Source organism: Leucoraja erinacea, chromosome 5 (assembly GCF_028641065.1).
Source record: "Leucoraja erinacea ecotype New England chromosome 5, Leri_hhj_1, whole genome shotgun sequence".
NCBI classification, from domain to species: Eukaryota; Metazoa; Chordata; class Chondrichthyes; order Rajiformes; family Rajidae; genus Leucoraja; species Leucoraja erinaceus.
The window spans coordinates 97,184,029-97,210,311 of NC_073381.1; the positions used below are offsets into that span (position 1 = coordinate 97,184,029).

General features: G+C 39.8%; 1 protein-coding gene across 1 annotated transcript in view; it reads left to right on the forward strand.

Moving 5' to 3' along the window:
- LOC129697697 (regulator of microtubule dynamics protein 2-like) overlaps window positions 1–26,283 on the forward strand; it is a 76,207-nt gene that overhangs the window by 24,565 nt on the left and 25,359 nt on the right. Inside the window, exons 2-5 of the mRNA XM_055636404.1 lie at window positions 7,485–7,701; window positions 10,034–10,051; window positions 10,997–11,120; window positions 12,352–12,412. Coding sequence (XP_055492379.1) covers window positions 7,485–7,701; window positions 10,034–10,051; window positions 10,997–11,120; window positions 12,352–12,412 — 420 coding nt within the window. The remainder of the gene's footprint in view (window positions 1–7,484; window positions 7,702–10,033; window positions 10,052–10,996; window positions 11,121–12,351; window positions 12,413–26,283) is intronic.

The following is a 26,283-nucleotide window of genomic DNA, read 5'->3' on the forward strand; positions in this document are numbered from 1 at the left end:
AAACATCTTAAATCTGCATGCGCAGATTGTTCTCCTCCGTAAAAATAAAAAATAAATAAAAATAACAATTCAATTTGCCCAAGGCTTCCAAATCTCCTTCTTTCAGAATTACTGAATGGGTGGGGGGGGGGAGAGTAACGGCAGGTGGAAAGATGGGGGGGGGGGGAAAAACGGGAGCACACCAGGACAAGTTGAATCAGTTGTCATCATCTTATTGAATGACAATACTAGTTCAAGGGACCAATTGGGAGAGAGTTCCTTTCACAGTTGTGGAGTGTCGGGCCAGGGGTAAAGTTGCGGGGAGGGCAGGAGCATTGAGATGGATGGGGTCGAGGATCATGCCAGTAACTCACGCACTGCTGCCGCGACATTCCGGGAATTATGGCCAGGGATGGAAGCAGCTCGGGTGGCTGCGAGCAGCCGCCAGGACCGGACAGCAGAAATGGCCGCCACTTCAGCGCCTTATGCTGGCCCGCTTACCTCTGGCAGTGCTCTCTGTCTGAACATCTCTCACCTGCTCATGTCAGCCGCTTCCCGCAAATCCTTAAATTCCCACAGCCGAGTAACCTCAATTGGTCCCTTGATTGCGCTAAGAATTTGCGGGAAGTGGCTGACATGAGCGAGTCCGGCGAGCGGCAGCAGAGAGGTTTTCAGACGGAGAACACTGCCAGAGGTGATCGGGGGCCGGCAGAAGGGGCGGTCCAGTCCCGGCGGCCGCTCGCAGCCAACTGAGCTAATTCACTCCCCGGCCACAATGCGGTGGCTTCGTGCCCGGAGTTGCAAGTGGGTTAATAGCATGATCCCCAATCCTCTCCCTCACAACGCTCCTGCCCTCCCCACAACTTTACCCTGGGCCAGACTCCCCAAACGCTGTGAAAGGAGCTCTCCCCACCCCGGGAAATACGGTATTTAAAACCATATACCATCAAGAGATTTACTTACCACATTATTGGTACACAAACTCCATTCTTCTCTCTTTGTTTCCTAAGATACTCTTAAGATAATGACAATCCATGTTTGGAAAAACCTGCCAAGAAACTTGCGCTGCGCATGCGCTGTAGGCTGCTGCGCATGCACAGTACTGCAAAGGCAAATTTTCAGCTGCCTTCAGCTCTCTCTGTCATTGACGGCTTGAAGCAGCACAGACCTTCGCGTGTTACAAGTACTGCGCGCATGAAAGGCACGGAGAATTATGCCTACCTAAGAGATCGATCTCTTAGATAGGCATAATTCTCCCATGCCTTTACTATTTATATTTAATAACTACCATTTTATAATTTTAGTCAGGGTAGGCAGTGCTTGGTACCTAGGCCATTATATCTCTTCATATTTCCATGCTCCAAAATCTCTTAATCTGTGCATAGACTTGCTGAAAATAAATGAATGTTAAAATTGTCAGTATAACAATTTCCATGGACAGTATTTTCTGATTTTTAAATGTGGAAGATGCTGACAATATTCCTAGTTTGTAAAAAGTGCAATTTAATTTGCTGAATCGCCCCATATCAGTATTTCTGACAATGTTTTGAGAAAGCGCAAAATATTACCCACAAACAGCTTTGACCAAACAACATACGATTTTTGCGTATTAAATGTATTGCAAGTGGCATGCTGCTTCACCAATCTTTCTGTGTAACATGTAATAATTTTCCACAGCTATTTGCATTTGAATAGAAACATTTTAAAACACCCTGCAACAAGAGATCTGTGATGTATTTAACTACTGGATTTTTTAAATATCCATAGTCAAATTCATGTTCATTGTCTGTTTAGTTGTTTTGCAAAATTTCCCCTTAATTTTGGAGGCACCAAGAGAATAGATGCTGGAATCTTGAACAAAACACAAAGCGCTGAAGGAACTCGTGTCAGGCAGCATCTGTGAGAGTGCTGGGGTGGGTGTGGAATGGACAAATGTTGTTTCGAGTCGGGACCCTTCTTCTGACTCGGGAGTCTGAAGAAGGATCCAGACTTGAAACATCATCTGTCTAATCCCACCACAGATGCTCTGTAACCTGCTGTGTTCCTCCACCATTTTGTGTTTTCCCATTCAATTTTATTCATCAGATTTAGAGTTTATGTATTTAAAAATTTAAATAATCCCTGATTAAGTTATTGGAAGAGCAGAAGGTTTATTAAGAAATAAAAGACAGGTTGTGTGATTTTAAATATATATATTTTTTCTCTCCTTTTGACATTCCTGTCCGAGAGTTGTGCACTTCAATTGAGCTAGGACATGACATTTTGACTTCTGCTCCTGATCTGGAAATTCATACTGGATGTTGGACACTAGAGATTTTTGTCCCATTTGGATCGATTTCATGGAATTAAAAATCTACTTTTCTTGGTGATGTTGTATATTTAAATTACTTCTTTAAATATCCCAAATCAGAATATTCAAAACCGTATTTCTGGTGTTTTAAGACTTCATTCCTAAATCTTATACTTCCTATGGCATCATAGTATTCATAAAAAATTAAATAAGTTAAGCAATTACATTTTCTTACGTCATAGAGTGATACAGTGTGGAAACAGGCCCTTTGGCCAACTTGCCCAATATGCCCCAGCTACACTAGTCCCACCTGCCTGCATTTGGTCCATCCAAATGTACTGTGCCTAATGTTTATTTAGTCCAGCCAGTCCATGTTGGTATTTATACCCCACTTGAGCCCCTCCTGCTTTCCTGATCTAAACCTATTAGCATGTCCTTTATTTGCTTTTTCCTGATATCCATTCTCCCCTTATGTGCATCTAGATTATTTGTTTTATTCACTGCGTGTGGCATCAAGTTCCATATTCCCACCTCTCTTTGAGTGGAGAATGTTCTGCTGAATTCCCTGTTGATTTCCTGGTGAGCATCTTAAATTGATTGGCTTTCGCTAGGCTCTACCACACAAGTGGAAACATTCTTTCTGTAGATGATCACAATCTTTTATAATGTATCATTCATCAACCATCTTAAAAGGTGAAATACACTATTCATACTTCCCTAATGCACATAACCTTGCATTTCTTGCGTCATCCTTGAAAAGTTTTGCCAAGTGCTCACTAGGGCATCTGCATCCTTGTTACTGTATAGTGAACAGAATCAGTATGGTCTCACCAAAATTCATGACAGGTTTAACATGGATACCCTGCTTTTCAATTCTGCCCATCAAGAAGTAATCTTGCTACTTCTACCAGAGGGACAAGGCACCTATCTTGATCGCAGGACCACTGTGGAGAGAATCAACAGTTTCAAGTTCCTGGTCATGCACATCGCTTATGATCTGTCCTGGGCGCAGCACAAAGAAAGCTCGCCAATGCTTCTACCTCCTCAGAAGTTTAAGGAGATTTAGCATGTTACTGAATTCCCTATCAAACCTTTACTGGTGTATAGTGGAGATTGATTGTTCAGTGTGTGCAAAACCTTTTTCTCCCTCCACTGCCACCCAACTATACATCAAAAGATAAAGGAAAATCAAATATGCTATTTGGCATCCACATTACATCCCTAATTCTAATAAGCACAATGATAAAATCTGATTATATCCACCCGCGCGCGTTATCAGATTTCTGCATGATTTGAGCAGGAAGGTATTTGCTGTCTTTAGAAAATCTTGCCTTTGACATGTAGAAACTGAGAATCTTGTCTTGCACACTTAAATTGTCCTTTTGATTCCTTTCAACTTTGACTAAAAATCATAAGCACACCAGGGTACAACATTTCAGTAATTACTTTTTATCTCCTTATCTCCTTGCCCTGCTCTCCACCCCCGAACTTGCCCCTGCCGTGGCACACATTCAAATAGCTCTCATTAACTTGCCCAGAATTTGGTGGTATCTTGTTAACAATTATTGAAACATTACTTGCTCGCATTTGTGTGAATATTATTCATCGATATTATTTACAATCTGATGACATTTTTTTAAATTTATGGTGCTTTCAAAACCTTGTTAGTCATTGCTTCCTATTCAGTATTACAGAATTGCTTCCAATATTTCATCCCAATTTGGAAGTGATTATGGTTTAAAGATTGTGATTTTGAACAGCGAAGCGAGTTGTGGGAAAAATCGAGTACGATGTGCTTTATTGACTGGTTTATCGCCAGATTTCAGATTAGAATATTATTGTATATATTTTAGGCAAAAGGGTTTTTGTAATTTTAATATATTCTTTAAAATGCTTCCGGCAGAGCCTACAAGCTTTCCTTTCTCTGTTCCAGCACTTTGTTGATGCATGTCTACTGTACGTGCTGCAATTATGCAATACTCTGAAGTGCAAAAAAATAAAAGTTTTCCCTAGAAATTGGATGAGGAAAAACAGTCAGATTTTGAAAAGATTTATCACATTTCAGCAAAAAGCTGGAATATCCATATATTATGTAGGCTTTTGCTTCACAACGTGAAAGAATGCATGATCCAAAATTTTGGATTTTCACCAAAATATGACCTTCTAAGGTCATGCATCCTTTTTTTTCCAAAATGGGCATGCTACAGTGAATGCGAATACTCTAAATATGTTGTACTCGTGTACTAACTTTTCATCTTGATAACTTTCAATACCAATCTTTACAGGCTTTGTCTCTCACCTCATGCATTTTCTTCTTTCCGATCCGTCCAAACTACCAATTTACTTAATTGCCTCATTATTGTTGCATAACACTTTTATAATCCTTCCTAAAATTAATTTGCCTGGTTACATAGTGCCTGATTATATTTAGATTTGTAGAAATAATGCATCAAAAATGACATGTTATTCAAGATTGGAATTTCTGCAACAATTCTCATCCAGCAGAGTTCTGGGCTTGTTGTTGCTTGGCACAACATTCCCTGGGGAGACGACAGCAAAACAAAGGCAACACAGTGTTGGAGTTAATATTGTTGCAACCTGATTTTTGCAGTTTAATTATACAGCCATGTGCCAGGATTAGGGCCTCAGTGGTTCACAAAAATGGGCCTTTGAAAATCAGTACAAATTAGTAGTATTGCATTGATCGCTGATTTGGAGTCAGATGTTTTTTTCTGATTAGCTCAGGGTATTGGAGCTTGAGAGTAACACCAAGTTTACTCCACCAATCCATGGAAAGAGGCAGCTCTCTATTAAATAAAGAGACAATTCATTTGTTATTGGCCCAATGGGTAATTGTAGATGAAATATGGGATCTACTTCATGTTTTAGATAGACACAAAATGCTTCAGACTGAAGGATCTCGACCCAAAACGTCACCCATTCCTTCGATCTAGAGATGCTGAGTTACTCCAACCATTTTGTGTCTAACCATTGGTGTAAACCAGCATCTGCAGTTCATCCCTAGTTCATACTTCAAATGTGATCATTTTTCTCCCAACACATCACAATACATATCCGCAGAGGAGCGGTTCCATATAGATTATTGTCACATTCTAAAGTCATAACTAGGGATCCTTTATGAACTATGTTGGCTGTGTGTCTTGGTTCTTTTCTTGTTGTATGACTGCAGAAACCAAATTTCCTTTGAACTTCATTTGAGGTTCAAATTACAATAAAATTATATTGTATTGTAATATTGTATTGTATATGCAGACTGTCAACCATGGGCTCCTCCTACCTGCGTAAGCCATGATTGAAGTTTCACAGAATTGACAATATATCCATGGACAATAACCTTGTAAAATTGTGTATTGCAGCAATCCATAAATGCTCTTATTTGATTGTTCTCTTAGTTATTATCAGCCCTCTTTTCAGACATTCACATAAAAAGGGTTTAAGGGTGGACTGCCAGTACTTTGCTTATAATCCGATGTCGATCTACGATCAAAAGCAAAATTGGCAAAGAATATGTTCTTCGACAATTACTCTTCACAGTTGGCCCTTCCACTACTCGGTACTCTACGTAACTTGTAAACTGCATCTTTTAAAATTAAACACATTTATTCATGGACAAGACCCAAAAGCTTTTGTATCTGTTGGTATTTGGTTGCCATATGTCCTAAGATGGAACATTTTTAGAAAGTATTGGCTCTTCTGCGAGATGATTGACTAAAAGAGTCAGTTATTCTGTGTGAAGGTCTTTGAAGAGAGGACAGATGTTTAAGAATTATTCATGATAATATAGAAAGGTTGCTATTTAACACCATTAAGGTAATTATAATTTGTGCTGAAATCAAGTAAGCACAAGTCAATTTAGTTTCACCCTGTTGTGGATTTGGACACAGGTTTGTTTCTGAAGATAGCCACAAAATGCTAAACTCAGTGGTTCAGACGGCATCTCTGAATAAAAGGAATAGGTAACCTTTTGGTTTGAGACTCTTTATTAGACTGATGGTGTAAACTAGTATATGCACCATAGTGTAATTAAATTGTCACATGGAGCTCACAAAGTAAACTGTATGTGGTAATAACAGGTAAATACAACAATAAACACAAATGACGAATGCAAAACAGTGTAAAGATTGAACACAATCTGAAGTAGTGCAAAAAAAGAATATCAAGCTGCAGAACAGAATAACTGAATCGGGAAGAGTTAAGAATATGAACACATGGCAGCCCCTCTGGGAAGGGGGATTGAAAAAGATGATTGGTTAAGGAGTCTGATAGCAGAGGGGAGGAATCTTCTCTTAAGTCTGGATGTGCAGGCTTTCAAGTCTTCAATCTTTTCCCAGAAGGTGAGTAGAAAGTAAAAGAAAGTAGAACACTGGTTTAGAAGGAATGGCCTTGATGATACTTCCAGCCTTCCTAATGCAACACACCGTTGCAATGGACTGGATGGGAGGAAGTAAGAAGCCTGTGATGGAATGGGCTGTTTTCACTATTCTCTGCAGGTTCAGGTGGTCAAGAGCACAGAGATCAGGCTGAGATGCCAAAATTGCAGCAGGATTTTGATCAACTGGGCAGGTGGGCTAGAGAAAGTTTAATGGGAATGGCAAGGCTCTGGGGAGTATTGTAGAGACGAGGGATCTACGAGTGCAGGTACATAGATCCTTGAAAGTGACATCACAGGTCGATAGTGTGGACAAGAAGGTTTTCGGCACATTGGCCATCATCAGTCAGAGTATTGAGCAGAGAAGTTGGGAGGTCATGTTACAGTTGTACAAGACATTAGTGAGGTCACATTTAGAGTATTGTGTTAAGTTTTTGTTACCCAATTATAGGAAAGTTGTAAATAATCTGGAAAGGATACAGAGAAGATTTACGAGGGTGTTGCCAGAACTATAGCCCCTCAGCTGCCTGATTTGTCATTCCACCACTTGTCCACTGTTTTACCTCAGCAACTGTTGTTGAGTAATATATAATATACTCAATTTAGTTTTAAAGAAACTGAACGTTGCCATAGAGTTTACCAGGACTTTATAGTCAATGCAGAAGAAACTGCATATAAAATCATAATACCTAAAGAGCTGTCCTTGCTGTTTGTCCATTAAGTACTTCATATCTGCATATTTGCAAAGACATTTGATCAATGCAGATCTATTATAATCTAAATAATGCAAACTTGTTAATAAACCTATAAACGTTTAATTTGCAGTTATATCACAGCGCACACAGATACAGAAGATTCTGAAGAAGACAAATTGAAACATTGCACTGCAAATTCTGCATCTGAAACTTCAGTGAGAGGTGCGCACGAGGGGAGTGGGACCAATGATTTTGATCTTCTGATGCAGAAAGCAGATACATTGCATGGTAGTCTCATGGCAGAGAAGAATGAAGGATATCTGTTACTGCTTGAAAAAAAAGACCAGGTGGGTACAAACTACATCTTTTTAATGACATTTTGTGTTAATGTGGGGAAACTTGACTATCATTTGGTCAAGGAAGGTGTACAGCAGATTTAAGAGATAGATAGATTCTTGATTAGTACGGTCAGGGTGTCAGGGGTTATGGGGAGAATACAAGAATGAGGTGAGGAGGGAGAGATAGATCAGCCACGATTGAATGGTGCAGTAGTCCTGATGGGCCGAATGGCCTAATTCTACACATATCACTTATGAATGTGTATTGATTATCAAAATAAAAATCATATGGAAACTCCAGAGCAAAGCTTTGATTACAGCAAAATAATCATTGCAGTTAAATTGAATGCTGGAAGCAGGAATCCAGATTCATAGAATTGTTACAACATGAGCCTTAGCAATCAGCCCATCAAGCCCATGCCAGCACTCTGCAAGAGCAATCTAGCGAGGTTTTTATGATTTGTTTGGTGGATTTTACATGCATAACAAAGACAAAATGTAATTATTTTCATCTGAAGAATTACAAGCATGCAGGCTGTAAATAAATGAAGCCACCAAATAAAACTGGATATCTGGAACATTAAAATTCCAAATTGTTGTTTATGTGGGTAAACTTTGTGATCTGTATATTCTTCTGTCGTTGGGCTCAGTACCAGTTGAGTGTTTTTAACTTTGAAGTATTTGATTTTTTTTTAATAGTAATAGGAACTTTTGATTATTAAATATGGCCATAGGCAAATTTATAAAAATAGAAAGTGACAATAATCAAAAGAATTGGAGATAAGGAAGTGTACTGGGATACATTTTTGACGATGGACGAGCCATTTTTCCAGTGGTGAATCTTGGGACAGCAAGGTTATGGAATGATGTTTTGGTCTTAGAGCAGAACACTGATTAATTATAGGTTCATTATGAGGTCCGATTGTAAGTCTGATTTACTTTCCCTAAAGTTTTATGAGGTTAAGGGGATGATCCAAACATGTAGGAACAGTATACGCTCCTGTTTGTGTTTTCTGTTTTTTTTTCCTTTTTTTTTTAAACGGTGCCAAAATTGTGGCGACTGTACAGTTGTGGTTGTGCAAAAGAATTTCGCTGTGCTGTGCAAATGTGACAATAGAGAACCATTGAACTGTTATATGCCATGGGTCCATTGCTTTCAACTACAGTTTTGTGTCTGGTCCCCATAATCCTTGACTCGCCTATCGTCTAAAAATCCTTCCCAGCCTTGAATACACTTAATGATTTCATTTATTTTCAGACTTTAATTTTCTGCTTGTCTTAAATAGGCAACTTTTTTTCGTGCGATTATGCCACCTAGTTCTAAAATCCCCCAACAGGGGAAATATCCTCTCAGCAAATGACCTGAGCTGTGAGATGCATCTTATGACTCAATAACATTATCCCGCATTCTTCTAAACTGGCCCTGTTTACTCAAAGTCTTTCATTATGAAATAAGCCCTTCATCCTAGGAATCAATATAATGACGTTCTCTTTCAAAGTAACTATATCCATCGTTAAATATATCATTCCAAGTATTTAGCCTCACAAAGACCTTTGGAGTTATGTCAAAACTGCCCTTTTTTTTCATACAGTTTGTGTTTTGCTCAAAGTTTTTAAGTAAGTTTTTAACTTATGAAGGCATCTGGTATATACTTACACTTTTTATATTGATTCCTCGGATGAAAGGCTCACTTGACAATGTAATGGTAGTCTTGTTCATCTTTTCCGCACCTTCTCTTGCTTAATCACATCCTCCTCTTTATCATTTGATCTGTTTTAAACTATCTGCATGTAACATATATCCACGTGTGTTTCCACTTTCACTGAGTTATAGATATGCATCTCAAGAGTCCGTGCATCAATACTTCAAAGGGTCCTGCAATTTGCTGTATACTTTCTTCTTGAACGCAATTGACCTACCAGAACACAATTCTTGAGACTTAACTATCTGCCAATTCTCCGTTCAAATTTCCATCTGATCCATACCCTGCTTGATCATTTGACAACTTTCTTCATTAGCCACAACTCTTAACGATTTTCAGATTTGTCATCTGTAAACTTCCTAATCAGTCCACTTGTACTTTCATTCGAATCATTGCTATATAGTATAGACGGGCTCTAGCATCTCAGTTTATAACCCAACCCATATCTGTCTACATCCTCTCTTATGTTCCTTCCCCCTATCTCTGCAGTTTTAAACTATATTTAATCCATAACCTTTCCAAATTCTGAAGTCAGGTCATCAGTCAGAAACATTCAAGTTTCGTCCTCCATCAATGTTGTTGAGTATTTCCTGCATTTTGGGCTTTTATTTATGATTAAATATTGTTTGTTTTTCAAGTTCCGGGACCAGGTAAAAGTTTTGAACAAATAAGTGTCTGAGCTTGAATGATCACCTCTCACCTTTTAAGATCAAGTTTCAAGGAAACTGTTCAAATCAAAATGGTACTTTTCTAAAGACAAGCTTTGTGATAGAAAGTGTTGGACAAAGCAAAAGTATACTCCTAAGAAAGACACAAAATGCTGGAGTAACTCAGCGGGATGGGCAGCATCTCTGAATAGAAGGAATGGGTGACGTTTTGGGTCGAGACCCTTCTTCAGGTGGAGAGTTAGGGAAGAGGGAGACAGAGAGTAAGGTGTGAAACGAGACATCAAAGGTGACGAAGTTCAAGGAAAATGTAGAAATGTGCATTGTTAGCTAGGAGAAGGAGATAACGAAGCGTATAAAGATAAAATTTAATCAGGATTCAGTCAGACTGGTCAGAGAACTAGGATGGGTGATGGATGGAGAGAGAGAGAAAGCAAAGGTTAATTGGATTAAGATAAGTCAATATTTATACTGCTAGGTTGTAAGCTGCCCAAGCAAAATATGAGGTGCTGTTCTTCCAATTTGCATTGGGCCTCACTCTTGACAGTGGAGGAGGCCCAGGTCAGAAAGGTCAGTGTGGGAATGGGAGGGGGTGTTCAAGTGTTTAGCACCCGGGAGATCATGTAGTTTTAGGTGGACTGTGCGGAGGTGTTCAGCGAAATGATCCCTGAGCCTGCGCTTGGTCTCGCTGACATATTGCTGTCCACACCAGGAACAGCGGATACAGTAGTTGAGGTTGGAGGAGGTACAAGTGAATCTCTGCCTCACCTGTGTTCTCCTGTCTGTTCAAGAAGATCCATTCTTCTTTGTTAGATTTCTTTCAACAGGATCTTAAAATCATTGAATGGCACACATTAGCCCACTTCTCACCATGCGTTGGAAAGTTAATACAACAAGGAGTTGGATTGGAGATATAAAAATAATTTCCCCTTGAAGGACAAAGTAGTCCTTTTTGCTAATTATGATGATGAATTGACCCTACATACTTTCAATGTGAAGACCGCTTCCACTCATGAGTGGGCTGCAATAATCAATGTGCAACACTCCTGCTGGCCTTTGGGTATTCCTGCATCAATGTCTGCATATATAAACAAATAATTAGCAGCAGGAGTAGACCACTTATCTGATTCTGCTCAATCGTTTAATATCACAGCTGTAACCTTGACTGGTTGCCGTCTACATCTGGTAACCTTTTAACCCTTTACTTATCAAGAACCAAGCCACACTGGATTAACAATACTCGTTGACGCTGCTACTACTTCCCTTTGATAAAGATAGATTTGAAGACTAATGACTTACTGAAAGAAAAAAGTTCTGCTTAGTCCCTATCTTAATGTTATAATTCATAATTCTGAACTCTCACACAGGAAGAAATATTCTCATTACATTCACCCTGTCAATTTTCCTTAGGATCTTCTATGTTTCCTCGCACTCCAGTGAATTTAAGCCTAGACTGTTCAACCTTTCATCATAGGGCAACCTGCCCATTTCAGATGTAGATCTACTAAACTGTCTTTGACCAGCTTCCAGTGCATTAATTGCCTTCCTTAATGGACATGAGTTGCACAACAGGTAGAGCTGTTGCCTGAACACTCCAGCAACCAGGGTAACTTCTGACTTTCACTGTGGGATTGACACGTTATCACTGTGACTGCATTAGTCGGTGTTCCAGTTTCCTCCTCGTTCCAAAAAATGTATGAGTTGGTAGCTTAATTGGCCATTGTAAATTGCCTATAATGTGTAGATGAGTGATAGAATCGGTGTCAGACTTGATAGGATTGTGAAAAAAAAAGATTTGGTATAAGTTTATGTAAAAAATGTGCGTTTCATGGACATTGTGGGCTCAGTGAGTCGTGGATTGTTCCTCTATTCTATTGCTCTATGAATCTTTGCCTTTAAATGAGGAGATCAATACTTCACACAGTGCTCCAGAGGTGCTTTTGCCAAAGCCTCATATAATGATGTAAAATCCCTGTACTTTTAGATTTAATTCCCCTCATTACACACAATAACATTCTGTTATCTTTCTAATTACTTGCTGAACCTGCGTGCTAGTCTTTTGCAAGTCATGCAAGACGCTACTATGCAGCTTTGTTAATTGTAAATTGAGAAAAATATCACACTTGTGCCGCAATTGAAATTCCTCCTGTTTGAAATATATTTGTGAAATTACTCAATCCATATTGTGTCCTGGCTTGTTTTTATTTGCGCGAGCATAAATCCAAAATGCTACAACGTTGGTAAATTCTATATATAATGTAATTATTTTTTTTTAATAATATCCTTTTCAGGTAAAGAGTTAGCATTGGATGCAGTTAATCTAGGCCCCGAGAGTGCTGATAGTCACATGTGGTAAGTCTGACTAATGTCATTAGAAATTATAGGATGAGATTGATAATCATACAGTAATTAATGTTGTTAAAGCCACATTTTGAGTGCTGTGCACTTCTGGTTGCTCTGCTCTGGGAAGGGTGACAAAAAACTCCCAAGAATGGAGGTTTTAATATAGGTAGAGGCTGCAACGGCGAGGTCTCGTTTCACTGGAGCGTCGAGGCTGAGGTGTGACCTTATTTTACAAAATTATGTGGTGCGTAAATTATGAGGGGCGTAGATGTGGTGAACAGTCACAAACCTTTACACTGGTATCTGGTGAGAGGGGAAAGATTTAAATGGGATCTGAGGGGCAGCTTCTTTAAACAGAATGGTGAGTATATGGAATGAACTGCCTGAGGAAGTGGCAGAGGTGGGTATATTTATGACATTTAAAAGACATTTGGGCAAGTACATGCATAGGAAAGGTTTGAAGGGATATGGGCTAGGCGCAGGCAAATGACAAAGCACTTATCATGCATTTTGATTGAAGATCGAATTTCTGTTATCTATATAGGGAGTGACTGTAAATAAGCAGTTCAAAGGGTATTGGGCATGAATCACCAGAAAAGCCAGGATGGTCCAACAAGTTGTTAAGGCAAATAGCACAAGGTCATAAGTAATAGGAGCAGAATTAGGCCATTTGGCTCATCAAGTCTACTCCGCCATTCAATCATGGCTGATCTATCTCTCCCTCCTGACCCCATTCTCCTGCCTGCTCCCTTGTTGGCCTTTATTGCAAAGGGTTTGGAGTTTAAGAATGGTGAGTTTTATTAGAGTTGCACTGGGTATTGGTGAGGCAGACCCGAATATTGTGCATGATTGGTGACGGTTAGATTATTGGGTGGATTTAAAGTGGAGATAGATTAAAATTTGAAGGATCAAAGGACGGAGAATTACAGGGAACTGGCGCAGAAATGTAATTGAGACTAGGTTAGATCAACCATGATTATGTTCAATGGTGGGGCAAGTATAAGGGACCTGGTGGCCGATTCCTGCTTCTACTTATTTGTAAATAGACACAAAATGTTGGAGTAACTTAGCGGGACAGGCAGCATCTTTGGATAGAAGGAATGGGTGGTGTTTCGGGTCGAGACCCTTATTTGTATTCTTGTGCTTGGCGATATATAGCCAAGTCAGAATTGTGTGAGAGTTCGAAGGAAACCTGCAGGTACTGATTTTTCCCATTCATCTGCTGCCCTTTTCCATCTTGGTGGGAAGGGTTGGAGGTTTAGGACGTACTGTTGGAGCAACTTGGATGAGTGTCTGAGTGCAAGCTGTAGATGGTATATACTCATTCACTGTGTGCCAAGATGCAGGGATGTTTAGGGTGAAAATCAAAAAAATATTTAGAGTGGTTAGGAAGGATCTGCAGATGCTGGTTTACATCGAAGATAGACACAAAATGGTGGACTAACGCAGCAGGACAAGCAACTGAAGAAAGGTCTCGAACTGAAACGTCACCCATTCCTTCAATCCAGAGATGCTGCCTGAGATACTCCAGAATTTTGTGCCTTTCCTAAACATTTAGAGTGGTTGATTGGTGCTGATCTTATTGAATGGCAGGACTGTCATATGTTGATAGAATGGAGCGGCTGGGCTTGTGTAATCTGGAATTTAGAAGGATGAGAGGGTATCTTATTGAAACATATAAGATTATTAAGAGATTGGACATGCTAGAGGCAGGAAACATGCTCCCGATGTTGGGGAATCCAGAACCAGGGGCTACAGTTTAAGAATTAGGGGTAGGCCATTTAGAAGGGAGATGAGGAAAAACTTTTTCACCCAGAGAGTTGTGATTCTGGAATTCTCTGCCTCAGTAGGCAGTGGATGCAAATTCACTGGATGCTTTCAAGAGAGAGTTAGATAGACCTCTTAAAGATAGCGGAGTCAGGGGATATGGCGAGAAGGCAGGAACGGGGTACTGATTGTGGATGATCAGCCATGTTCATATAGAATGTGCTGGCTCGAAGGGCCGAATGGCTTACTCCTGCACTTATTGTTTATTGTCTATTATGCTCTGTTCATTGAATTGTGTACACCTGTTCCTATTTCTTATCCTCGTGTATTGTGATTTTTTTAAAAATTGGACACGAAAAGAAGAGGATATAAAACACTCGAAACAATTGTTTTAACTTTTGATTTGTACCCATCACTAAACAAAATAGAACAACAGAATGCATTATGTATTACTGTTCCTTTGTCGGTTTTATTTTTCTAGAAATATCAGGAAACATCCTCCTCACTGAGCCAATATGTAAAAGCTTTGTGTAGGAAGGAAGTACAGATGCTGGTTTAAACTGAAAATAGACACAAAAAGCTGAAATAACTCAGCAAGACAGGCAGCATCTCTGGAGGAAAGGAATAGGTGACGTTTTGGGTCAAGACCCTTCTTCAGTATTGATTTGAGTATAGGAGCAGGGAGGTTCTACTGCAGTTGTACAGAGTCTTGGTGAGACCACACCTGGAGTATTGCGTACAGTTTTGGTCTCCTAATCTGAGGAAAGACATTCTTGCCATAGAGGGAGTGCAGAGAAGGTTCACCAGACTGATTCCTGGGATGTCAGGACTTTCATATGAAGAAAGACTGGATAGACTCGGTTTGTGCTCGCTAGAATTTAGAAGATTGAGGGGGGATCTTATAGAAACTTACAAAATTCTTAAGGGGTTGGACAGGCTAGATGCAGGAAGATTGTTCCCGATGTTGGGGAAGTCCAGAACAAGGGGTCACAGTTTAAGGATAAGGGGGAAATCTTTTAGGACCGAGATGAGGAAAACTTTTTCACACAGAGAATGGTGAATCTCGGGAATTCTCTGCCGCAGAAGGTAGTTGAGGCCAGTTCATTGGCTATATTTAAGAGGGAGTTAGATGTGGCCCTTGTGGCTAAAGGGATCAGGGGGTATGGAGAGAAGGCAGGAACAGGATACTGAGTTGGATGATCAGGCATGATCAAATTGAATGGCGGTGCAGGCTCGAAGGGCCGAATGGCCTACTCCTGCACCTATATTCTATGTTTCTATGTTTCAGACTGTTTATTCTTGATATTCAAGCTGTACGTTCTGTTCATGATAATTCTTGCAGTTTGTAGGATTTCATGGAACATAATGGTTTTAAGTCAATTCATCACCAGGGGGCACAGATTCCTGTAATGGTGACTTTATTCCATGAAGTTATGTCTCTACTGTTGTGGAATTGTTAACATGTTGGAGTAGAATGAGGAAAATAGGATATTATATTTCTTTGTTGATATAACTGTGTTTGTTCATAGTTAAGATTTCTTATTAATAGTTTTCACGGCTACACGTGATACTCCCTCCCATCTGGAAATTTTGCATATAAGGAAAAAGTAATTATTCTCCCATCTTGTATGGAAAAACAGTATTTAAACTGTTATCTTTCATTAGCAAAGTTGAAATATTAGAATGAGATTTTGAGGAAAACCTTTATCTATGCACAGTTATTGACCACGTCTTCTGTGTGGTCATAAATTTGGCGAGCGCAGAACAGTGATGTTGATTTTTTGGATGATGGTCTTTCTATTTGTATTGCAGGTTTCTCACTGTAGAAACCCAGTTCTCATTTGTGACCTCTGGGGATGACATGTTTCCCCGAGGAATCCTGTTTCTCCATGTTCTATAAACATGATGGTTAATGGGTTGTGTTTAGATGCAGATGCTGGTTTAAACCGAAGATAGACACAAAAAGTTGGAGTAAACGGACAGGCAGCATTTCTGGTGAGAAGGAATAGGTGATGTTTCGGGCCGAGACCCATCTACAGTTAACTGGCAACTGAGAATAACCCTTAAGGGCCTATCCCATGATGCGAGTTCACCCAAGAGCTCTCCCGAGTTTAAAAAAAAATTAAACTCATGGTAAGTACGTAGAATGTATGTAGTCGGAGCTCGTAGATGTCTCGTAGCAGCTCGTATGCTAACGGCAGGTACTCGGGAAACGGGGAAACTCGTTTTTTCAACAGTGTGAAAAATGTCCACAAATAAAAAATACTTGTGATGGGGTACCACGAGTTTAATTTTTTTTTTAAACTCGGGAGAGCTCTTGGGTGAACTCGCATCGTGGGACAGGCCCTTTAGTGTAGATGGCTGGTGAGACAATAAGGAGGGTGTTTGTGGACATGTGAGGGAGATAAGGTTACAGGGAAATTAATGCAGCAATAGGATGGAAGGTATTGTTCGGAGAGCTGGCCGACACTTCCACAGGCCAAAGAGTATCCTGTCCCATTAGAAACAATGGAACATGTGGAACGTTGGGTCACCAATATTTCAGGTTATCTTACTCAAAAGTTGGGAGAATACATTTATTATAACAAAAGTCTGTGCAAACTCCCTAGTTTATACATTTTGCATCCCTGCAGCTTGCAATTTTTGAAACCAATAATATTGAATTCAAAATTAACAAAATTCAGTGAAACACTCCAAATGAGCACTGCCATAAAAACTGCAGTGCTAAGATATGGATATTTTAAATTGTTAATAAGCACAGATAAACACAACACATTTCCATTTTTTGCTTAGCCGTAAAGATATAACTTGAATTCACCAATTTCAAGCAATACCCCCCTACCCACTTTCTCTTCCTCGTGTGCTCCTACCCTACCCCCACAGTGGTGCATTTCTCTAGCATCTGCCACCCCTCGTCACTTCTCTTGTATCCTTCTCTCCCTTTCCACCTATATACCTTCTTCTGACTTCAAATTTCACTCCTCTGCTTTTCTGACATCTTTTTTTTGTCTCCTTTTCACCTCTTGGCTTTGTCACTTACTCCACCCCTTTCCAAACAAATCCTCTCACCTGTATCCACCTATCACTTGACAGGCTTTGTCCCGCCCATCTTTTCTTTTCAAGCGTTTTCCCCCAGCCCACTATAATCAGTTTGAAGAAGGGTCTCGGCCAAAAATGTTGTCTGCCTATTCCCTCCACTGATGCTGCCTGACTAACTGAGTTACTCTAGTGCTTTGTGCTTTGCTTAGGAATCCAGCATCTGCAGTTGCTTGTGTTGCATGTTTCTGCATTTTTCTTGAGAAACAATTGTGTTTCCGATTTTACCTGAACATGAATTCTCCCATTTTGTTAGTCATCTCCTCCCTTCCTCAGCCGCCCTGCTCTCCTGATTCTTCGTCTGCTGTGTATTTCATTTCGACAATGTAATTTCCTTCGCTCCATGGTTGCACCCGCTAAAATAGGCATCTGCTTTGTTGATGTATATAGTGTATTTCATTGAAAAAAAATAGGCCTTTGTTGATGTATATAGATAAAAAAACCTTGGGCAGATAACGTTGAATTAACAAGCCATTATACATCTAATCTCTGTAGGAAGGAACTGCAAATGCTATCTTAAACCAGAGATATGGATAGAGACACAAGACACAAGTGCTGGAGTAACTCAGGCAACATCTGTGGGGAGAAGGAATGGGTAATGTTTCGGGTCGGGTTCCTTCTTCAGTCTGAAGTTACTCCTGCTGAGTTACTCCAGCACTTTGTGTCTATTATACATCTCATCTGGTTGTCTTCGTCAATAACATTCAAGGTGCCTATGTTTCGGCATAATGGCATGCTATTCCACACCAAGTTTAACTGGCCTCAGGCATATTTTACAATTTTAAATTGAAATGTGTTTTTTTTATTTTGCGTTTATAAACTGCAAAGTACTCTGAACATTTCAATTTGCACAGCAGTCCTGATTGACCTTGAATAATAAATCGAGCACCACATGACCTAATTTGCGCTAATCTGTTTTGTCAGCTTTTCCTGCTGTTGACTTTGGGTACACATTTGTCTTGTTCCTACATGCAATGTGTATTCAAGATATGCTATAGTGGTGAGTAACTTCCAGGAAAGGGAAAACATGTTTAATAGCATTACGTCCTATGAAATTAAATTTATTACTAGTGTTTTTGAGAACTTTGTATACTAATGACAGATTGCTTCAGTTTATAATCCAGCTAAAATAATTTTTACACCTGAATTATTTTTTTTTACATTTTCTAATAATTTGCGTTACAGTTTTTTGTCCGTGCCATGCATCTGAAAATGTTCTTTCCTTCGTGGACTGTGACTACACAAAGAAATAGACAGATTAATAGGTCATTAAATAAAAACCCATCACTAATATTCTGGTGGGATGCTTAAATCAAGCATGGTGCACTACCTTTAGCACTATACATTCCTTGTTTAAGTGTGACTATGAAATTATGGGCTTCAGTCAGGATTTCCGGTGAACCATTTTGCCATTAGTTAATTAAACCTTGCAACCAATATGAAACATGAAGGGCCAAGGTAGTGAAGCACAGCAGGAATTGCCTGATTGAAAACCCGTTGGAGCAACTCAGTGGGTCAGGCAGCATCTATGGAGGGAAATAGACAGATGGTGTTTTGGGTCGGGATCCTTCAGACTGATGAAGTAGAGGAGAGATGACTGGTAAAAAGATGCAAGGGGAAGGGTGGAATTAGAGCTGGAAGGTGATAGGTGCATTCAGATGAATGGTTGATTGGCAGAAGAGTCTGTGCGGGAGAGATAGTTATCAAGACTGGAGGTAATAAATGGGGAAGACAAAGCATGGTTTGGGAACAGCTCCATACAAGACAGCAAGAAATTGAGAGTTGTGGACGTAGCCCTGACCATCACTCAAACCAACCTTTCTTCCATTGACTCTATCTACACTTCACACTGCCTCAGCAAAACCACCAGCATAATCAAGGGCCAGTCTCACTCCCTCTTCTGCGCTCCCCCATCACTCAAGAGGTACAGAAGTTTGAAAACGCATATCTCCAAATTCAAGGGCAGTTTTTCCCCAGCTGTTATCAGGCAACTGAACAGTCTTCTCAACAACTAGAGAGCGGTCCTGACTTCACATCTACCTCATTGGAGACCTTTGAACCTTCTTAAATCAGACTTCACTGGACTTTATCTTGCACTGAACATAATACCCTTTATCCGGTATCTGTGCATTGTAAAATATAGTATTTCCACTGACTAGATAACATGCAACCAAAAGCTTTTCACTGTACCTTGGTACACATGACAATAGACTAAATCAAAGATCTTATAGCAGAGCAAGATGGATTACTCTCACGCAAACGTGAGGATACGCTCATGGGCGGATTCATGGGTGATTATAGGACACATTTTAGCAACCTGACTCCGCCATCTTGGTCCGCCATCTTGTTCCGCTTTCTTGCTCCCGCCTTCTTGCTTCCGGCCAAAGATTGGATCCGCAGCGGGGAGAGAGAGTGCGCGGCCCGGGGCAGCGGGGGGAAGGAGTGCGGGGCAGCGGGGAGAAGGAGTGCGGGGCCCGGGGCAGCGGGGAGAAGGAGTGCGGGGTAGCGGGGAGAGAGAGTGCTGGGCAGCGAGGAGAGAGAGTGCGGGGCAGCGGGGAGAGAGAGTGCGGAGCCCGGGGCAACGGGGAGAGAGAGTGCCCCAAGACAATGTTTCTTATTTATAATGTTTCTTATTTAATGTCCCTTGTCTAGTCTGAAATAAAGTTCATTATTGGATTAGAAGAAATATAATTGTGTGTGTTATATACATTTATATAATTTTCATGTATGTGTGTTTATAAACATTTTATTCTTTAACAAGAATCAACAGAATTATGAACTAACAGAATTATGAATCTAACCCTATAATCACGCACAAAAAGTCCCCGCGCAATGTCAATCACCCTGCGAGTCGGGTCGGTTCCGGTTACTACAAAATCAACTCAAACACTGCTTGTGAGCCATTTAAAAAGAAATGATTTAAAAAACATTAAAAAAGACAATTACCAGAATCAAATTTTATTCTTGACAAGAAGTTTGAACTGACAGATTTATGAATCTGACCCACACAAACTGTTGCCCCGCAACATTGATTACAGTGCGAGTCGGGTCGGGTTAGGTAGGCTCAGGTTGCTAAAATGGGCGTGGAAAAATGCCCATGATCCCCTCCATAGCGTACTACACGTCAGTCCATTGCATTTAGCAAGAGTAGCCTATCTTGCTCTGCTATAAGATCTTTGGACTAAATCAAACTAAAAGGTTTAATCAAATTAAGAAAGAAAGATAGACACAAAAAGTTGGAGTAACTCAGCAGGACAGGCGGCATCTCTGGAGAAGGAACGGATGACGTTTTGGGTCGAGACCCTTCTTCAGAAGGTGGGAGTGAAATGTAGAACCACAGGAAAGAATGATGGGTGAAGAAAAATGGGGTGTTGGGATTAGGGAGGGCTAAGTGATTGGATGGAGGCTGATAACCCAAAGCAGATGATATCTCAGAAAAATACCAAATAAATTCAAATTCATGTAAATATGAAATTCTATCTACTGTAAGGACTGATGCTAGAATACAATGGATTGTCGGATTACTATCGAGCAGTTACTACCATTCCCTACAGCCTCTTGCTTTCATATGTGTTTGGAATTGTAGTCCCAAGCCATGATGCAACCTGTTCTACAGTGCATCTGTAGCAGTTTGTTGGAGGATTTGGTGATATGCCAAATCTCTTCAATTTCTTATAGTGCATACATTGTAGGAAGTTTAAAGGCCTTAAAATTCTGAGAAAGTACAGTTTTATATTACCATTTTGACAAAACGATATGTTACAGTCTTAGAAAAGGTTCGGCTTACCTGTGTTTTTTTTTAGGTAAGAATGGGGTTCAAGCCTCAGTAAAGATTTTAGTTGCACAATCAGTGTTTTTGCTTGCATGTCTTAGCAAAGAAAGCTGCATGGTTGCGAGTGCTCTCTTTCAAAAGTCAGGATGCTGTCAAATAATTTGGGGCCATTATTCACCAACTGCTGTATAACAAATAGTATGATTGGGCATCTATCTCAATTTTAGCATGCACATTTTGCTGCAATATATGATCTTAGAGCCATAGAGTGATACAGCGTGGAAACAGGCCCTTCGGCCCAACTTGCCCACGCCAACACGCAAGTCCCATCTAAACTAGTCCCACCTGCCTGCTTTTGCCCCATATCCCTCTAAACCCGTCCTATCCATGTACCTGTCTAAATGTTTTTTAAATTGTTGTTTAAAGACAAAGATTTTAACATCCCGTCATTTTATGAGAAATGAATTAATATTTTTAAATCACACTTCAAAAATATTAATTAATTTCTCATAAAATGACAGGATATTAAAATGCTATGAATAGTTGGATCTTTGTGAATCCTATACAGAAACTATCAATGTGAAATTTGGCTTCAATTTGCACTTACAAACCCAAGTTTAGACATGTTAATCGAAATATAAATAGATATTGCCATTCACATGGCCCGGTTTCAGATATTGTTGAAACAATGAGTACATATGTAGTATGAGAGAGTATATTTGGTTGCCTCAATTATTATTGAAAGTATGTAAATTATAGCATTCTTCGATTGGAGTTATGAAATAAATATTGTTTAGTTTAATTTAGAGATACAGCGCAGAAACAAGCCCTTCGGCCCACCTAGAATAGAATAGAATATGTTTATTGTCATTGCACAAAACTGAGCAACGAAATTCCATTTGCTTCTCCTCCGTTAAAAGAAATACAACACGACACCAATGCACATATGTAGAGTTAATAGTAGAATATAAATACATTTTTAAAAGAGATTAAAATAATTTAGCGGTATTCCTCGAAGTTACTTCTTGCTTCCCAGTGTTCACTATTGGAGTTAAGCTCTTTTATCGCACAATGGTAGAAACTATTTTTTAGTCTACCAGTGCGAGCCTGCAGAGACCTGAATCGCCTCCCGGAGGGTAGCAGAGTAAAAAGGTGGTTGGCAGGGTGGGATGTGTCCTTCTTGATATTTATGGCCCTGCGCAAGCATCGGGCCTTGTATATGTCATCCAAGGAGGGCAGGTTAGCGTTTGTAATGCGCTGCTTAGTTTTTATAATTCCCTGCAGCGCCCTCCTCTCAGCCACAGTACAGCTGGCAAACCACACCAGGATTCCATAGGTGAGGATACTTTCCACGGCGCATCGATAGAAGGACAGCAGCAGCGGCTGTGAGACGTTAGCTCTCCGTAGAGACCTTAGGAAATACAGCCGCTGATGAGACCTCTTCACGAGAGTGACGGTGTTCATTAGTCCACACCCACCAGCGATCCCCGCGCATTAACGCTATATCCTTACATATGTTCCAAGCCAATTGACCTACAAACCTGCACGTCTTTGGAGTGTGGGTGGAAACCGAGCACCCGGAAAAAACCCCACAAGGTCAACAGGGAGAACGTACAAACTCAGTACAGACAGCACACATAGTCGGGATCGAACGCGTGTCTGTGGTGCTGTAAGGCAGAAACTCTACCACTGCGCCCCTGTGCACCCGTTCTTTCTATGCTGTGGGCAACAATTAAAAATGTACACTTTAGTTGACTACATTCTATGTTTATTGGTTGTATTATTTTGGCTTTAATGAATTGAAATGTAACAGGGTGCCAATTACTGAACACATTTTAAATCCAAATAATTTTGCTATTTCTGAACTGTATGACATCAATTTGATTTAAGAGTAATTCCACTTTCTTTCAAACCTGCACTATTCAACCATAAAAAGATCTTTAGTAATCTTATGAAGTCAAGTGATTGCCCTGAAAGAAACTTGTGCTCTGCTGTTCAAATTTGATGTAAGTACCAGCAGGATTAATTACATTCTTTTCAATGGTTTGATCAGTTTATGCAGCTTACTTGGCATTATTGAGGAAACCATTACAAGCCCATACAAACCAAACTTTTTTTTCTACATCATAAACTTTTCCAAGTTATATTACATGGAATATAATTACATATAATTGGCCCAACTTGTCTATGCCAACCAAAGTGCCTTCCTGTGCTTGTTCCATTTAAATGCGTTAGGTACATACCCTTTATATACATAAACCTTTCATATCTGTGAAATTATCCAGATGGCTTCTGAACCTTGTATTCTACACATCTCTACCACATTTTCTAGCAGCTTGTTCAATATGCCCAACAGCTATTGTGCGAAAAACTTGCACAACTGAAGGCAAGTGTGCCTTAAACTTTCTTCACTACCTTGTCTAACTTTGTCACCACTTTCCGAGTACCATGTATTTGTATCCTTTGGTCTCTCTGTTTTTTAAAAAATGCCCTAGGGTCCTGTAATTCGTTGTGTATGTTCTGTCCTGGTTTAACTTCCCAAAATGCACAACTTTACAATTAGCTGACTTAACTTTCATCCTCCGATCCTTTTGTCCACTTTTCCAGTTGATCTAGATACTGTCAACACCTTAGGCAACCTCTTTACTGTCCACCAAACTACCTTTTTAATGTCATCCGCAAACTTACTAATCATACCAACTGCAATCTGATCCAAATCATTTTTATATGTGACCAACAACAAACAATCCAGTGGCACACCAGGCCTCCAATCTGAGAAACAGCCCTCCAGTCTGAGGAAGGGCCCCAACCCAGAACGTCACTTATCCCTGTTTTCCAGAGATTATGTCCGACCCGCTGAGTTACTCCAGTACTTTGTGTGTTTTTTCTAAACCTAGCATCTGCAGTTCCTTACGTCTTCATTATCAGCCTCCAACAAGTCAAATTTGTATCCAAATGGGTATCTCACCCTAGATCCCATGTGATCTCAAGTTCATGACCAGCTTACAAGCTGGATCTTGTCAAATGCTTTACTGAAGTCCATCCTAACCTCTTCAATCCTCTTGTCTCCTCTTCAAAATGTACTTATTCAAACTCGTGAGGCACTATTTCCCACTCTCAAAACCACACTATGGCTCTCTAATTTTAATTGGGTTATTTTTCTATTTTTAACCAAAATGTGAGCATTTAAACATAGCAGAATAAATATTGATTGGTTTTAAAGTGTTCTGATATTGGGCTGCCAATTACATTACAGAACTGAATATAAAGGTTTGTTGGCAGTTTAGATCCATAAATAGGCACGCTATCCTATCAGTTGGCACTTGCAAGAGGTAAGAAGGCATGAATGCCCGGCATTATTAGAGATGGTAATAACTGCTGTCAATTTCAGTGTTTATTTTAAAAACTCGTTCTTGTAAATGTCATTTAATTGAAAAGTAATCTATTCATGCATACAGTGAGCCCCAACTTTCTGTAACCACCATTACTCTATAAAAGATGGGATATCATTACTCATTTAAGATATAATTTTTTGTGTGCGTTAGTACTTTTCATATATTACTCCTTTTCAAAGCCTACCTATTATTGAGCAGCTTCTACTTGCCGAGTGTTATGCCATGAATCTTCAGAGCAGATGATACAATCATGTACTATAAACCAAAATGAATGGTATCTTGGGCTGTAAACCAAAATGGGGAGAGATCTCTAGCAATGAGATGTATCATCACCCAATGAGCTCAATCGTTTTACATCTACTTTGAATAGGCAAGTAAGGATCTATATAGGCGTTTCCCCAATCCACGCTGGCTCTGACCCATACACCTCAACAACAGAAGTCGGATCTACTTTCACGAGGGTCAACTCTCGGAAAGCAGCTGGCTTTTAACAGAAAAAAATATGTATCGGAAAGGTTTGGAGGGATTGGGCCAGTGGATTTGGTGTAGATGTCCATTTTAGTTGGCACGGACACGTTGGGCCAACGGACCTGTTTCCATGCGGTATAACTACGATGACTTGGAGAAATTGGTGTCTCTATAGCTGCTCTCTCTTGAGAAAAAGAAATTTGGAAGAAACCTAATACACAAAAAAAATTTAAGGAGCTTCAGTCGGGTTGATGTTGAAAAATGATTTATGTTTTGTGCAGGATCCATTTTCACTTTTGGACCACGCCATCACCTCAGTCAAGTGCTGATCTTTCTCACCGACATATGATGTTAATCTGCATAATTCCTTCCCAGTGCTATTTAAAGGTATTTTTATGCACATGAAGGTTAGTTGCAGGTTTAGCATTTCTGGCTACTATGGCGGTTTTGAGAGGGAATTTTTTTTCTGAGCTCTAAGATATAAAAGTTTAAGTAGACTACTACTTATTTTTTTGCTACCGCCACTGTATTGCTCATTTTTTGGGTGGGGAGTTAATTGTCTGAAGAAGGAGGAGGAACATGTTCACAGATTCATTATGTACAGTAGATCTTTGTTATGTCATTGAGGAACAATGACATCTCTTTAACAAGTATACTCATAAAAGGTTATGCCCACTGTTCCAGCCACAAACCAAGTAAGGAGCAGCATTGCCTACAGCTATCAGAATCATCCTCACAGTTAACATTTACGACAGATTCCTTTCCAGATTACTTTCTAGTCTGCAAACTTTGAAATGCTACTATCTTCCATTGGAAGTTTAAAAAAAAAAAAATTCACAAATAAGTGTTGTCATATATTGTGTGTGCCTAAATGTTCTTAAGAAGCTGTTGACAAGCAAGGAACTGAAATTAATGCAGCATTCCCAGTGAAGATACTTTCAAAGTGCTGTTGAGTAAGAAGTGTCTCGATTTGGATTTAGTGACAATGAAGGAATAGCAAAATGTGTTCAAATGATTGTGCGACCAATGGTAACCATAGGTTCTGGGGTTTCCTTGTGCCTGCTTTTCCATGATGGCAAACGTTAACGGTTTAGAAAGTGCTGGTGAAGTAAACTGTTTTCAGGCAATTGAATCATCCTACCACAACCAGAGATCAGTGATGAACTATTATCGACCTCTTTGGTGACCCTCAGACTATCTTTGATTGGACTTTACTGTCTTTAACTTGCACTAAATGTTATTCCATTATCATTTATCTGTACACTGTAAATGGCTCGATTGTACTCATGTATTATCTTTCTGCTGACTGGATAGGTGGCAACAAAAGGTTTTTCACTGTACCATGGTACATGTGACAATAATAAACTAAACTAAACTAAATT